Source organism: Mus pahari, chromosome 21, assembly GCF_900095145.1.
Source record: "Mus pahari chromosome 21, PAHARI_EIJ_v1.1, whole genome shotgun sequence".
NCBI lineage: Eukaryota > Metazoa > Chordata > Mammalia > Rodentia > Muridae > Mus > Mus pahari.
In genome coordinates this window covers 28,642,751-28,656,606 of record NC_034610.1, presented here as the reverse complement: position 1 = coordinate 28,656,606, position 13,856 = coordinate 28,642,751, and the positions used below count along the sequence as shown (strand labels likewise).

General features: G+C 45.5%; 1 protein-coding gene across 3 annotated transcripts in view; it reads right to left on the bottom strand.

Moving 5' to 3' along the window:
- Positions 1-13,856, bottom strand: part of Plekhg1 (pleckstrin homology and RhoGEF domain containing G1) — a 220,344-nt gene that overhangs the window by 20,135 nt on the left and 186,353 nt on the right. For all 3 annotated transcript variants that reach the window (XM_029532902.1, XM_021221411.2, XM_029532901.1), the window contains 6 exons: positions 12,757-12,803; positions 8,806-8,956; positions 5,062-5,193; positions 2,635-2,817; positions 2,453-2,548; positions 2,259-2,351 (listed from right to left, as the gene is read on the bottom strand). In XM_029532902.1, the coding sequence (XP_029388762.1) occupies positions 2,259-2,351; positions 2,453-2,548; positions 2,635-2,817; positions 5,062-5,193; positions 8,806-8,956; positions 12,757-12,803 (702 nt within the window). The remainder of the gene's footprint in view (positions 1-2,258; positions 2,352-2,452; positions 2,549-2,634; positions 2,818-5,061; positions 5,194-8,805; positions 8,957-12,756; positions 12,804-13,856) is intronic.

Below are 13,856 nucleotides of genomic sequence, written 5' to 3'. Positions count from 1 at the left end.
CCAACCAACCAGTCAACCAGCCAACCAACCAACCAACCAACCAACCAACCAACCAACCAACCAACCAACCAGCCAGCCAGCCAGCCAGCCAGCCAGCCAGCCAGCCAGCCAGCCAGCCAACCAACCAACCAACCAAGACAAAGACAAATCTCTCCTTTCCCAGAATTCCTTCTGATTTTCCCCATCAGTACCACTCACAGACATCCCACCATCCTCACAGATGGCCAGTCACACCCCATCCATTTTAGTCTTTTGCTACTTCATCTCTAATAACTGTTTCCTCTACTCCACAGCAGCGTGGTAAGGCCATCCCAGAACATGCACACACCAGAGTTGCCCTGCTTCTCAGGTAAGGTACCAGGGATCGTCTTCAACTACAGATTTCAGGTTTCCCGCTGAACCAGCTGACCACAGACCAGAAGTCTCTTTCCCCTGCTCAGCCTGGAATCACAGTCACTGCAGCGAGTTCTCTGTTCCCCAGCTCCACCTGTCCCCTCCCTGCAGAGGAACTCCTGGATGCCATACTCCCTTAGGGCAGTTGTTAAGTGGTTTGTTATGACGCCATGAAACTGATTCACACAGCAGCCCCAGTCGGGTCTTTGGCATCTTCCAGATGGGACCTGAGTCACCTCCAGTGACAGGATCATCTTCCTTTGCATCCAATCTGACTCTCTCCATTTTCAAGGACAAACCCTATTCCTGTGTCGTCCCTCACAGCAGTGTCTCTGACCCTTCATGATTTCCTAATTCTCCTCAGTTCCCCGCCAGACTCTCTTCTAGCATCCCTGTGCTTACGGCCCCATTCCTTCCACCTCCCTTGACAAGCTGCTCTTCCGCATCCTGTTGCCGCCTGGCTCTTAGTCTCCCCAGACACCTCAGAAACCTATATTGTGTTTTCCACCCAGATAGCGAGCTTTGCTTTGATGAGTTGTTCTCTAAACTGCATCTTTTTGAACTTTGGGTGTGTTGTGTGTGTGTGTGTGGGGGGGCAGTCCCCACCAGCCTGTTCTCTAATTTCTTTCAACCCATTGCAAATATCCCAGTCGTCGAACCCAGACTCTGCATCTGTTTTGCCCTCTCAAGGTGGAGGTTCTTCTGTCCCCTCCTTCCTCACCAGCTGTCCCCTCCCGTTCTTTACTGGGTTCCTGCTGTTCTTTCTGGTCTTCCAGGTGCCCCTCCCCCAGCAGGTGACTTGCCAGGATTCCCAAGACTCCTTGTCTTTTTTTCCTCCCCCAATAAATTTTTTTTTTAAATTCGCTTTACATCTCCATTGAAGCCTTTCCCTTTACCCCTCCCCCTTGCTTTCCCGCATTACAAGCCCCTCCCCCATTACTCCTCCCCTTCTCAGAGCCGGGGAACCTTGTTTCCTTTATACATTCTTGTGGGCCCTGTCAAGCCCTAGGGCCTCAATCACTCACTGCCTCTCCTAATCCTGGGCTGCCAGAACCTGAATTTCCACCTCCTTTGACCCGCCAGATGCTCCTCCGCTCCCATCTAACCAGTTAGGCCACCTCTGTCTGGCTAACTCCCAGCCCGGAGGTCTTCCTGCAACTCAAGCACAATCTCAGAGAGCGATATCTGTTCCCTTTGCCTGGGTGACCGGGTCTTGCATCTGCGCCTTGTGTTCGGCTCCCTAGGCTACTTCCCCAGCCGCATTCCTGCCCCATTTCCTGGTCCTCCTGTCCCAACACCAGCTGTGTTTGGTGAACAGGGTGTCAACTTCTGGTTTTGTGACTTTGTTGTCTCAGCCTGGTTCCGCCCTTCCCCCTCCCCAACTTCATAAGGACATTCCTCATCCTTCAAGAAAGCAGGAGGTGTTTTCCTTCCTGCCCTCACTGGCTAGACCTGAACACTTTGTCCTTTTGCCCCCGGAGCCACCTGGCTTTCAACGCTATTGTTTCCCCACGGCCTGCAAACAGATCTGGGTTAGGCGGGCAGCTGGCTCTCTGCTGGTAAATTCCTTTCCCGCCAAACTGGGCTTGGTTTCCCGCTGTTCCCACGGGACCCAACACAGGGGGGTGGGGGTAGGGGTGGAGGTGGGGAATGGGGGGTGGTGATTTCCAGTATCTATTCTCTATAAGCTTCCTTATGGTACACACACACACACACACACACACACACACACACACACACACACACGCTGGGATTTCAGGCTCCACTGTGAAGCTAGGCCTTATTTCCTGTTAGACTCGACCCCCCCCCCTCTTCCCCCGGGTCCTTTCTACATTATGGTGTGCTGGCTGATTTTTCTCTCTCACCTTAGCTGGGATCTTCGATGCTGCTGCGTGGTTCTCCAGAATCAATCTCTTCAGGTGCAGAACCCAGAGACGTTTTTCTTGCTGGGATTTGGCCTACCAGGGGAGATGTAAATAGCGAGTCATGAGGCAACATAGAGATGGCGGCTGGGTCCAGCACACCTCTCCCCTTTGGGGACCTCCCACCCGGCTGTTACCTGAACTGTGTGCTGAAGCTTGGGGTTCTTGTAGTGGAAGACACTGAAGCTGAGCGGTTCTTTTGGTATGACTTCTACAAGCATGAGGTTGCCACACTGCAGCAGAGAGCACAGTGCATCAGGTACACATGGGACACAAACAGCCACCTCCAGGCCTCGCATGCCACCCCATGAAGACCCACCAGGATGTGAGCTTTGTATGTAAACGTGTCATCTCTCTTCTTTGTGATGAGCAGCAGCTGGTCCAGGAGAAAGAGAGTCCTTTCCTTTTTGGCCTTCTGGATGCGGAAGGTGCCTTCAAGCACCAGCTCCCCATAGCTGGTGAGGTCAGGCCCCTCCCAGTTGGTTAGCAAGCTCTGGATCTCCTGGATAGAAAGTAAAAAATTCTCAGAATGAAACACCAGGCAAGCTGCGAGGTATCGCACACTCAGTGGCCTGTTGCTGGATCTCAAGGATGGTGGCTGGCATATCTGGGTTTATGGGGTAAGGCTATCAGTCCAGGGTCATCCAAAGGGAACGGAATCTTTAGTTGCTGAATTGCCAGGGGCTTATTGTCATGCCTGAATGGTCCAGAGTCATAGCCACTGGTGGCGGTGGCTGCAGCTTGACCTTTCAAAGGTGTCACAAGGCGGTCAACATGGAGCGCCATCTTAGCCGGGCTCCTCCTTTAACCTGTCTCAGCCTCCCCTCTTTGGATTATAAATCCTCCAGTGTCTAACTTCAGGATGTTTTTTCACAAACTGAGTCCACGCCATACACAACTGAAAACTGAAGCCTGTGCAAAACCACAGGCATTTTCTCAGGATTTCCCCCATCTTCGAATTCATTTATCTAGAAAGGACACGGACACACCTTTGCCACTGTTTGAGAGCTCTCCGTGGAACTTAGAAAATACGAATTAGTGATACGACAGATATCCCTTTAGGATTTGTTGCACATCAAAATTTTAAGGAAGCTGCCTTCAATGACTTTGAAAACTGAAGATATTCACAAGTACCACTTAAGAAAAGCCACAAGATGGTTAACGTCTTCACTGGGAAGCTGGGCGTGTAGCTCAGCAGTGGCGTGTGATGCTTGTGCAAGTGTCTGGGTTCGTCTTACTACCACACTTGATCTTAGCCAAAAGGCCGAGAAGCGATTTGTCCTACTACCAAACCGAAAAATCAAACAAACAAAATTACTTTTGTTGGCTACAAATAGAAATGGTATGAATGGAGTAAAGTTTGAGACAGGGTTTGATTTAGTGGGATCTTCAGAATGTCACACAGATCGAGACAGCATGAAAAATGAGCCATTTGGTCGTTTTTGACTATAGGAAAGATGTCTGATATTATATTTGTAAAACAAACTTGAACAATGAAACTTTTTTGTTAATGCTTCGAAAAGAACAACAACAGCAACAAAAATGCCTGGAAATAGAATGTTTTCGTCTTCTGAGGCAGCGAGATCACACCGAACTCTGGTTGTTTGCAGGTGAATCTAGACTTTCTTCTGACCCAGGAGGAGAAAGGTGCATCTTTCCCTGACTGGAGCTCTCTGCTGTGGGTTCTCACTGCATCTTTCTGTCCTACTTGTAGAGTCTCAAGCATGTTTGGAACGAGCTGCTGGACCATATGCTTTTTCTTTTAAGATTTATTTTTATTCTCTGTGTATGTGTGTCTTGCTTCCCTCGGTGTCTGTATGTTCATCATGGGTGAGCACGGCACTCATGAAGTCCTAAGATGGTGTCAGATCCCCTGGAACTGGAACTGTGGATGTCTGTGCGCCTCCATCTTGTGGATGCTGGGAAATGAACCTGGATCCCTTGTAAGAGGAGCAAGTGTTCCTAACCACTGAGCCCTTGTTTTTTAAGTGGTTCTTTTTTATTTTATTTTTATTAATTTATTTATTTTTTTATTTTTCATTTTTTGAGGAGTCAGGAACATAATCAAAAGTTCCTGAGTGGGAAGAAAGGTTCCTGAGATTTTAGGGTTCAAATTGGTGCTGGATGGACCTTAGCAAACCTGTCACTGGGCTGTCAGATTTTAAAGCTGAAGAGACTGAAACAACTCGCTTAGCACTCATGTCAAGGGAAATACAAAGGAGCTGCCCTCCAGCCTCCCAATTCAATCACCCGCCCCGAGACTTTCCTTACACTGTATGCCACGGTTCTGTATAAACTAGCAAGAGAGAACAGGGGCTTTAGAAGTCCTTAAGTAGTTTAGAGGAAACTGTTTTCAGCAAGAATTATTGATTTGTCATGACATAAAATAAAGCCTCAGGACACTCATATTTACTCAGACTCATCAAAGTAGCTATAAGAAAACTATTAGTTTAAAAGCAATAAAAGTTGTCCTATGTAGCTACTCTAATGGACGGTTGGCATTATTCATGTCCTGACCCATCTTCAGGGAGACCTGGGGGGAGGATCATAAATGAGGAACATTATTTATGCAGCCTTGAATACATATATATATATATATATATATATATATATATATATATATATATATGTGTGTGTGTGTGTGTGTGTGTGTGTGTGTGTGTGTGTGTGTGTGTAATCTGACATGTTGGAAAACAGCAACGTGTCAGAGCACCTGCCTGGTGCTGTCATCTGACTGTGTGCTCACCTGCAAGCGGACAGCATGCTCATGCTTCCGTTTCATGTCATTGATGTGCCAGGCCACTTGCTGCATCGTGTCTATGGCATCCAGCACAACGTCGTAGCCTTCCGTGTCCTTATCAAGGTGATTCTCTATTTCCTTTCAAAAAATAAAAATAAACTATTATTAGATTTTTTTCATGTACTCAGTGAGGCAAATGGATTGCCTATCACACACACACACACACACACACACACACACACTGTATATATATATATATATATATATATATATATATATATATATATAATATATCAATAATATAGTTCTCAGTCTCACAGACAAGACTCTTTTAAAAATATATTACTTAGCCAGGCAGTGGGGGGTGGGGGTGGGTGCAGGCCTTTAATCCCAGCACTTGGAAGGCAGAGGCAGGCAGATCTGAGTATGAGGCCAGCCTGGTCTACAGAGCAAGTTCCAGGATAGCTAGAGGTACACAGAAAAACCATGTGTCAAAAAACCAACTAACCAACCAACTAACCAACCAACTAATCAACCAACTAACCAACCAACTAACCAACCAACTAATCAACCAAAACCCACACAGACATAAAAATACTACTTAGAACTATGTGGGGGACATCGTGTTCAAAGCCCAGTAATAGAGTATGTGTCCAGTATGTGTATAGGTCCTGTATTTGATCCTTAGCACCAGAGAGGAGAGGTGAAGGATGGAAGGAGGGAGAGAGAGATAGAAGAAGGAATGGAGGGAGGGAGAAGAAGAGAGAGGGGGCTTCTCTGACAGTCATTCAGTGTGATGAAAGAGTTCAAGGTTCAAGAGGCGATTCTCCGACTGCTATCAGAGCAGTTTGCATTGCCATACATCTTACCGCGGAGTTTCACAATCCCAAGGAGAGGAGAGACGGTTCAACCCATATTATAATTATTTATTCCTGCTAAGCCCCCAGACACCGAAGATTCCACCAGTCTTTCTGCTTTCTTATCTTCTCTACTGTGCCTAACAGGCCAATGGTGTCAGAAAATTCTTTTTCCTATTTTTGGTACTAGAGACCAAATTTTTGGGCCAGAAAAGAGTTCTACTGTTATGCTGCATCTCTAGCCTCAATAATTGCTTACTAGTTTGAAGCAATACCTTCTTAAAACGAGTAATCTTACATTAGTATAGGGAGCTTCCAGATCCATAGGTTCCCCATCCATCAATGCAGATCATATTCCCTAGCAAACTTAATAGCTGAACACACAGCACTTACACTACGTTAGATAATAGCAGCAACTTAGAGGCTATTTAGAGTCTCATACATAGGGAAAGTAGGTGAATTATTTGCAACAATTCTCTGATATTATTATTATTATTATTATTATTATTATAGATTTATTTATTTATTATATGTAAGTACACTGTAGCTGTCTTCAGACACTCCAGAAGAGGGAGTCAAATCTCATTATGGATGGTTGTGAGCCAACATGTGGTTGCTGGGATTTGAACTCAGGACCTACTGAAGAGNAGTCAGTGCTCTTAACCACTGTGCCATCTCTCCACCTCCCCCCCCTTGTTTTTTATTTTATTATTTTTAAAAACATAGTACCTACAGTAACAGGTTTCATTGTGATGTTCTCTGCTATTTTGTATGAGGGATTTGAGCATCTCCAGAGTTCAGTATTTGGAGGGACCTGGCATCACTCTTTGCAGATGCTAAAGGATGCTCTAGCTATAGAAGTAAGAGACTGGCTGTTAGATGCTTTATGACTTCTGCCAGGCCTAATTATCTAAAGAGCAGACGCTAGAGCTTTTGGGATAATCCTGAGGCCTAATCTTACTACTTTATAGTAATGCTGTTAAACATTGACTATTCAAGGTTTTTTTGTTTGTTTTTTTTTTTTTTTAAATCTAGCTTGGCTGTAGGGCAGGATCTACATTTTCTTCCTAAACTGTCAGGCCCACCTGTTAAAATGTTGTAGGAAAATGTACTATAAAATTAAGGTCAGAGTTCATCTCTTCTCAGGGATAGACCTGTGGGGAATGTGAGCCTGTGGCTCAGCTCTGAACTGATATGAATTATGGAGGGATGCTCTAAGCTACGTGTAATAGCAAAGATACTTCAGGGGCAATAAGAAGTTAATTTGGAATTGGTCCAGTTTCCATCCTTCCCTTTCCCCTCCACTAATAGTCATTTGTAAAAATCAAATTACATATATCAAATTATAAATATCAACTAGGTATCTTGATTACTTACAGGGGCTGAGGTCTTAGATTTTTTTTTTCTTGATTGATGGCTACCTGACCCTCTAGAAGACAATATCTTATATGTCACATTAACACAGTTGAGGAGAGATGTATTCTCAGGATGGTGTTCCTTTTTCAACAACTGTCAAGACACTGATTTAGCAAACTTATCCACTCAATCTGGAAGGTTCTTAGAATTAACTTAAAAATGAAGGAACTCTTTCCAGGATGGTTTCAGAAGATGACAGGCCTTCCTCCAAGGATGAGAGACTTAAGCCAGCAGACAAACTTTTGGTAAAGTTTTACACATGTGAATCCAGCAAACCAGAACAATTGCCCCAGTTAGAAACCTGGAATCATTTCAAAAGAGACACCGCACACAGTCAATGGTCACACTGCCCTGAAAACACCTGGTCTTGTCTGATCTTGGAAGCAAGACAGGGTTGGGCCTGATTAGTACCTGTATGGGAGAGATATCAGGCATGCTGATAAAATGGGGCTTTGGATTAAAATCCGTTTATTTAAAATTTTTATTTATTTATTAATTGATTGTGCAAGTCTATCTATCCTATAGGCCACAGTGAGCCTATTGGATCTGGAGGCAGACAGACTTGCCACAGAGCTCTATACCTCAAGCCTGATGTTCTGCCTTTCCCCCACTGCAAAGCTAACCAAAATTATCACAAATTATCTTCAATAAAACTTTCGCCATCTTTTCGAACTTCATTAGAGGACGAGAAAGGAGAATCTGACATCTAGGTGCATCTTATTTCAAAAGTCTTCTTGAGGGCTTTTGGTTTTGTTTTACATTTATTTATTTATTTATTTATTTATTTATTTATTTATTATGTTCTGCCTACATATATGCCTGCACGCCAGAAGAGATCCCATTACAGATGGTTGTGAGCCACCATGTGGCTGCTGGAAATTGAACTCAGGACCTCTGGAAGAGCAGCAGTCAGTGCTTTTAACCTCTGAGCCATCTCTCCAGCCCTTTCCTTGAGTTTTATAAAAGTAGTGGAAGCCATTAGGAAAGGTTAATAGCGAGAAATGAGGCTAAGCCCCACTCAGGGATCGTCCACATTCCTCAGGGATCCTCCCTGTCCCTGCTCATCTGTCCTCCCTACTCTTGAGCACTTTCTTTTCTTTCACATGGGTACCAATCTACAACAGAGGCCCACTGCATTGGGTCTCATGGAAATAAAACAGGAAAATGAATGCGTTCTTCATTTAGATGTTAGCTCCCTGCTTGAAACCGACCCTGTCCAGCACGAGTCATTCCTCAGTACTGTCACTTTCCAAGTTTAAATGAATCTTTCATCTTGGCTGCCATCAGTGGGGCTGTAAAACCCAGCGTATACAGATCTCCGATTCCTCAAAGGAAAGCAGTCAGTTGTAAAGCAAAAATGTTTCCATATGAACACAGCAGTTTCTGGTGTTCCCCTACCCCCACCCCCCAAAAAAGTTATATACAAACCCTCAAACCCCATCCCTTGACAAATGTTCTAGCACAGGCTGAGACTTACATGAAGAAGGAGATGATATTTGAGAATCCGCTGAACTGGTTTTAGAAGGTAGGACCCTAGGGGTAGTGAGTGTTTCAGAGTTTCCTGGCGCTCCCGGAAGAACTTGGTGAGTATCTCGTTCCTCATGCACTCAGTTAGCACGGCCACAGACCTGCAAGAGAAGGGCATGTTTTTCATCATGGTGATGCCATGTTTTAGGTGGGTGTTTGAGGTTTAAATGTCAGACTCTGGGTGGAAATATCCTAAAATGGGTGGGACAAAGGAGAATGGATTTGCTTTTCGTTTAGATGCAAGCCCCTGACTGAAACTGACCCACAGAGTCATCCCCGCTAGGACGCCTCAGGGCAAGTTTTAAAAAGGTGTCCTTCGCGTGGGTTGAGTTAGAAAAAGGAATTGAGTTCAGAGATATAGAACCGTGGACTCGCAGCCCCACATCAGGAGGGGGGGGGGCAAGAGACACAAGCATTGGCTTTTAGCTCCGACACATGCCCCATCCAGATGTCTTTGTACAGTGCTCATCCTGCACATCTGGATTGAGTTCCCACAAGTCAGGTTATAAGGCACATCAGCGTCCCTGGATTAGGACAAAACAGTTCCTTTGTAGCAAAGACTTGGCTTCCCACCAGGGCATTTGTCCACACCCCACACCCTCCCCCCTCCTCCCCTGCCCATATGGTTTGTGAAGTGTACCACTGTGCAACTTTCCCAGAGGTGACTTCTCTCAGCGAAACTCTGAACATCTCCCCCCTTTATTTTTAATAGTCTCACAAAAGGGTGCTAGAGTCCCTTCTGCAGCCCCCAAAGCCCCCAGTCCCAATGCATCTTTTTATTATTAATAATTTATTTACTTTATATCCCAATATTAGCTTCCCTCACCTTCCAGTACCCCCTCACACAAATCCTCACTCCAACCCCCTCCCTCATTTTCTCCCTTGAGAAGGGCGGGCTCCCCTTTGGCATCTCCTCCCCCCCCCACCCATGTTAAATCACTTCAGGACTAGGTGAGTCCTTTCCCACTGAAGCCGGACAAGGTGGTCCAGTTAGTGGAATAGGGTCCTCAGGCACGTAGGCAGGCAACAAATTCAGGGACAGCCCCTGCTCCAGTTGAAGAACATGCTGCACATCTGCTGCATATGCGTGGGAGGCCTAGGTCCAGCCCATGCTCACTCTCTGGTTGGTGATTCAGTCTCTGGGAGCCCCCAGGGGTCCAGGTTAGTTATGTCTTTTAGAGCAAGAGTTGAAACAACTCATATCTCCTTTCACATCAAGTTAGCTAATAGGATGGGATATCAAACACACCTGTGAAAATTAAAATCCTGATGTGGTATAACTTGGATGCAGGCAGGAATCATTTTATTCTTGTCTTTCCATGTCTTTGCTATATTTTCAAAATTAATTGAGACAATCAGATGGAGCCAAACAACAAACTAAGACTCCTTAGAATGGAAGACTCCTTAGAATGGCGCTAAGTGGAGGTCTTGTAATTAAGGTGTCCGTGAAGCTGGTAGAATCCTCTGCACATCTGCTTTAGAAGATAGCCCATCAGACAGATTTATTTCTCCCTTGAGTCCTGATTTTGAAACTCTTCATCGTATGACCGGTGTTAGCACCAGGATACTGCAAGGCCTGGCCCAACCATGTGACACTAGACCTGCATTGCCAGGACAACGACCCTCAATCCCACAACTCACCTGGCTCAGTCCCCACCCTCACTGGTGTGATGTCACTCTCCGTATAAATTAGGGGATCACCCCCTCCTCGCTCTCTTCTCCTCCTCTCTTCACCCCCGCTCTCCTCTTCTTCTCTTCCCCCCTTCCCCCTTTTCTCCTTCTCTTTCTCTCTTCTCTACTCTTCTACCCACTTTGCTGCTCCCCATCCCTGCTTAATAAACCTCTCACGTGGAATCACCTTGGCGTGGTCTGCTGTTTGGTTTATCCGCTCAAATCATATATATTAATATTGCTTAATAATGCTAATTCATAAAAACCGGGACATTTCTCTGAAGTCCTTTGGCATTAGGTGCAGCTGCTCAGTAGCCTTGTGGCTAACTGACTGCCCAAGTTCTTGCTCAAGATTGGAATCGGCTACAAGTCAGGTCACATGGCACGCTAGGTTCCTGGAAATCTTAGAAATAGGGCAGGAATCTGAAGACAATGGCTTGACCTCCTTTATGCCTGTCCCTGGGGGAAGGAGGGAGGGACCTGTGCCTCTTCACAGTGAAATCACTAGGGTGTGACTGGCAGGAAGAAAGAAGTCACTTGCCAAGGCACACTGGCCACATTTACAATCACTAGCCTGCTTCTCAAGAGGGGATAAAAAGCGTAGCACTCTTGGCTTGCTAGGACAGGGAGGATAGAATCTCAGGGTCAGAGCAAACTACCTGGGGACAGGCATGGGATTATTTCTTTGTGGACACTGACGCCACACCCAGGGCAATTACTGGGCATGCCTTCTGCATTAAGAGCATCCTGTTAACAGGGGTTTCCTTAAAGTCAGACTCAAAATCAAGATATATACTTTCCAGGAAACTGTCCTTAGCTTAGGAATAATATCCCCACTGGGTTATTTCTCATTATTTTGTGTCTAGCTTCCACGGCATGTCACCAAGTCCATTCCATATTAATTCCAATTAGGTATCTAATCTCCCCTATCATGCTATCTCGCTGATGCATTTATTTGGGTTCTGTTCCTCCAAAGCATACAAACTGCTTGTGGATGTTGGTTCCTAGTCCCTGCAGATCTGCACTAAGTATGGGATAGCGCCACATGGATGACGAGCTCTTAACAATCCTCCTTCCACACAGGAGTTCTGCTTCCGCAGGGGTCCCCAAACAGCCACGATGACAAAGCGTGGTGCTTGATCAGTAAGTCAGAAAAATCTTCTGACTTTGTGGTTGGAAAAAAGTTTCTACAGTGCGGTTATGTCTTTGGATAGTATATTTACAGTGAAATGCGCACAGTCAGACCCTCCCAAGCTAGCCCTTCTGATCACCAGACCCAGAGCTTTACTGATTTGTCTGTTTGAGCATCTTCCCTTCTGCTTGGGAAGAACTTTTATGGAGAGGCTGTGAGTTGACTCTATGTTTTCTCCGCTGGGTGGTGTTTTGGATTAAGGACCATGAGCTCTAGTTGGGGCATTCTATAGCTCACATTGCATCAGAAAAGAACAAGGCTTAAGTGCAACCCTGCAAACTATGGGTGTGTCTATAGATGAGGATTGTGACACATGACTGAATATGCATGTGCGTGTGCGTGTGCGTGTGTGTGTGTGTGTGTATACACGCGTGCTGGGGGGGGGATTGTTTTTAAGAGAAACCCGGGAAATGCATGGCTGTCCATCCAGATGAATAAACATGGTGTCACACCCTGACCATTGTTTACAGGAAAATATTACAATGGGAAGTTGTTGTTAAGTAATTCTGAACTTCAGGCTTCTTACGACACACTAGTCTTTCTAAGCTACTCCTGTGTTGGAGGGTGGAGTGTTTGTCCATCCTTCCCTCGGCTGTTGCAAGAATTCTACCGTATACTGTATTCTTGTGGGCCACCTCTGCTAGCATTGACTACGAGCGTGCAAGTCATTCCCCAGGCTTGGGTGTAAGAGCCTGCTGATCATGGCTTCACACAAAGCTCCAAAACATTAAAAAAAATATGGTGGCAGATGGCCTGAGGCTGGAGCAAGTTGGTTGATATCCTCAGTGGGCCATTCATCAGCTGCGGCACCCTTGTGGAGTCAGTTTGTCATGGGTCCCTCAGCAGGGTCATCCATAAGATGGGAAGAAGGAAGGGGTGGTGTGGTGGTTTGAATAAGTTTGGCCCAGGAAGTGGCACTATTAGGACATGTGGCCTTGTTGGAGTAGGTGTGGCCTTATTGGAGGAAGTATGTCACTGCATGTTATGACTCAAAACAATCATCAATGGAAAAGAGCCCTGCTCCTTTCCAAGCCATACCTTGGGTAGTTGGTGCAATACTGGGTATAAATATGGAACTCTTCACTCTACAAAGAAACAAAAGAGATTTTCATGAGCCCCAAAGCACATCCAACAACATTCATTCAACATCATCATAAGAAATAGCAATCAGGCTTTTATTGTTCCAATTGCATTAGTCTACCCCCTGAACCCGTGTGACCAGATCCATGCTCATTATTCTTTACCCAGAATTCACATTATCTTGAAATCATTTAAGTTCAATAAACACTTGCTGGGTCCCAGTGAATCTGAAGACAACTAGGAAGAGGATGAAAATAAAGTTTCTGCCCCAAGGTGCTTATTGTCATCTTGTGGGTGTGCATACATCAGGAAAATATAGGTAGGTTATAGCTAAACATCACACAGTAAGAATATGTTGGCATATGTATGGGAGATCAGGAGGCTGCTACATACTCTTAAGCCTTACATATGTAGCTCTCCCTGACTGTGGTCACTCTTGTCCTTCTTACAGCATAGTCACTGGGCCTGCCTTGAGGACGAATCCAGGCTGTATTTCTTCCAAGTAGCCTTCCTCGAGCTCGTGAGTTGAGCCGACTCTTTCTATGGAGGATTTGTGAACATCCACCGGACCCAGCATCTACCTGTCTGGGAGCACTGACCAGATGTTACTGATGCTTTCTGTTTATCTGTCTGGGCCCTGGTAGTCAGGACAGGGGCTATAACATCTATGGCCATAATATGTCTGGGCTGGACAGATAATACCTATTGACTTGAGAACAAAGTCTATTCACTGGCATGCATTGTTTCTTACCTTATTTCACCTATTAAGGAGGAAATCAGACAGGTGCTACACACTGGCTCAAAAGAGGAAGAAATAGAACACACTGAGGTGTGCTTACTGAAGAAGGATGACATGAATTTTACAAAGAGACAGGAAACTATCCTTTTCCTTCTGAGGACTGGGGGGGGCGGGGGAGAAGAAATGAATTGTTGAGTCAACCATGATGATGCAAGACTGGGCAGGGAAGAGCTGGAGGTCAGCTTAGACTACAAAGCAAGACCGCCTGGAAGAGAGAGAGAGAGAGAGAGAGAGAGAGAGAGAGAGAGAGAGAGAGAGA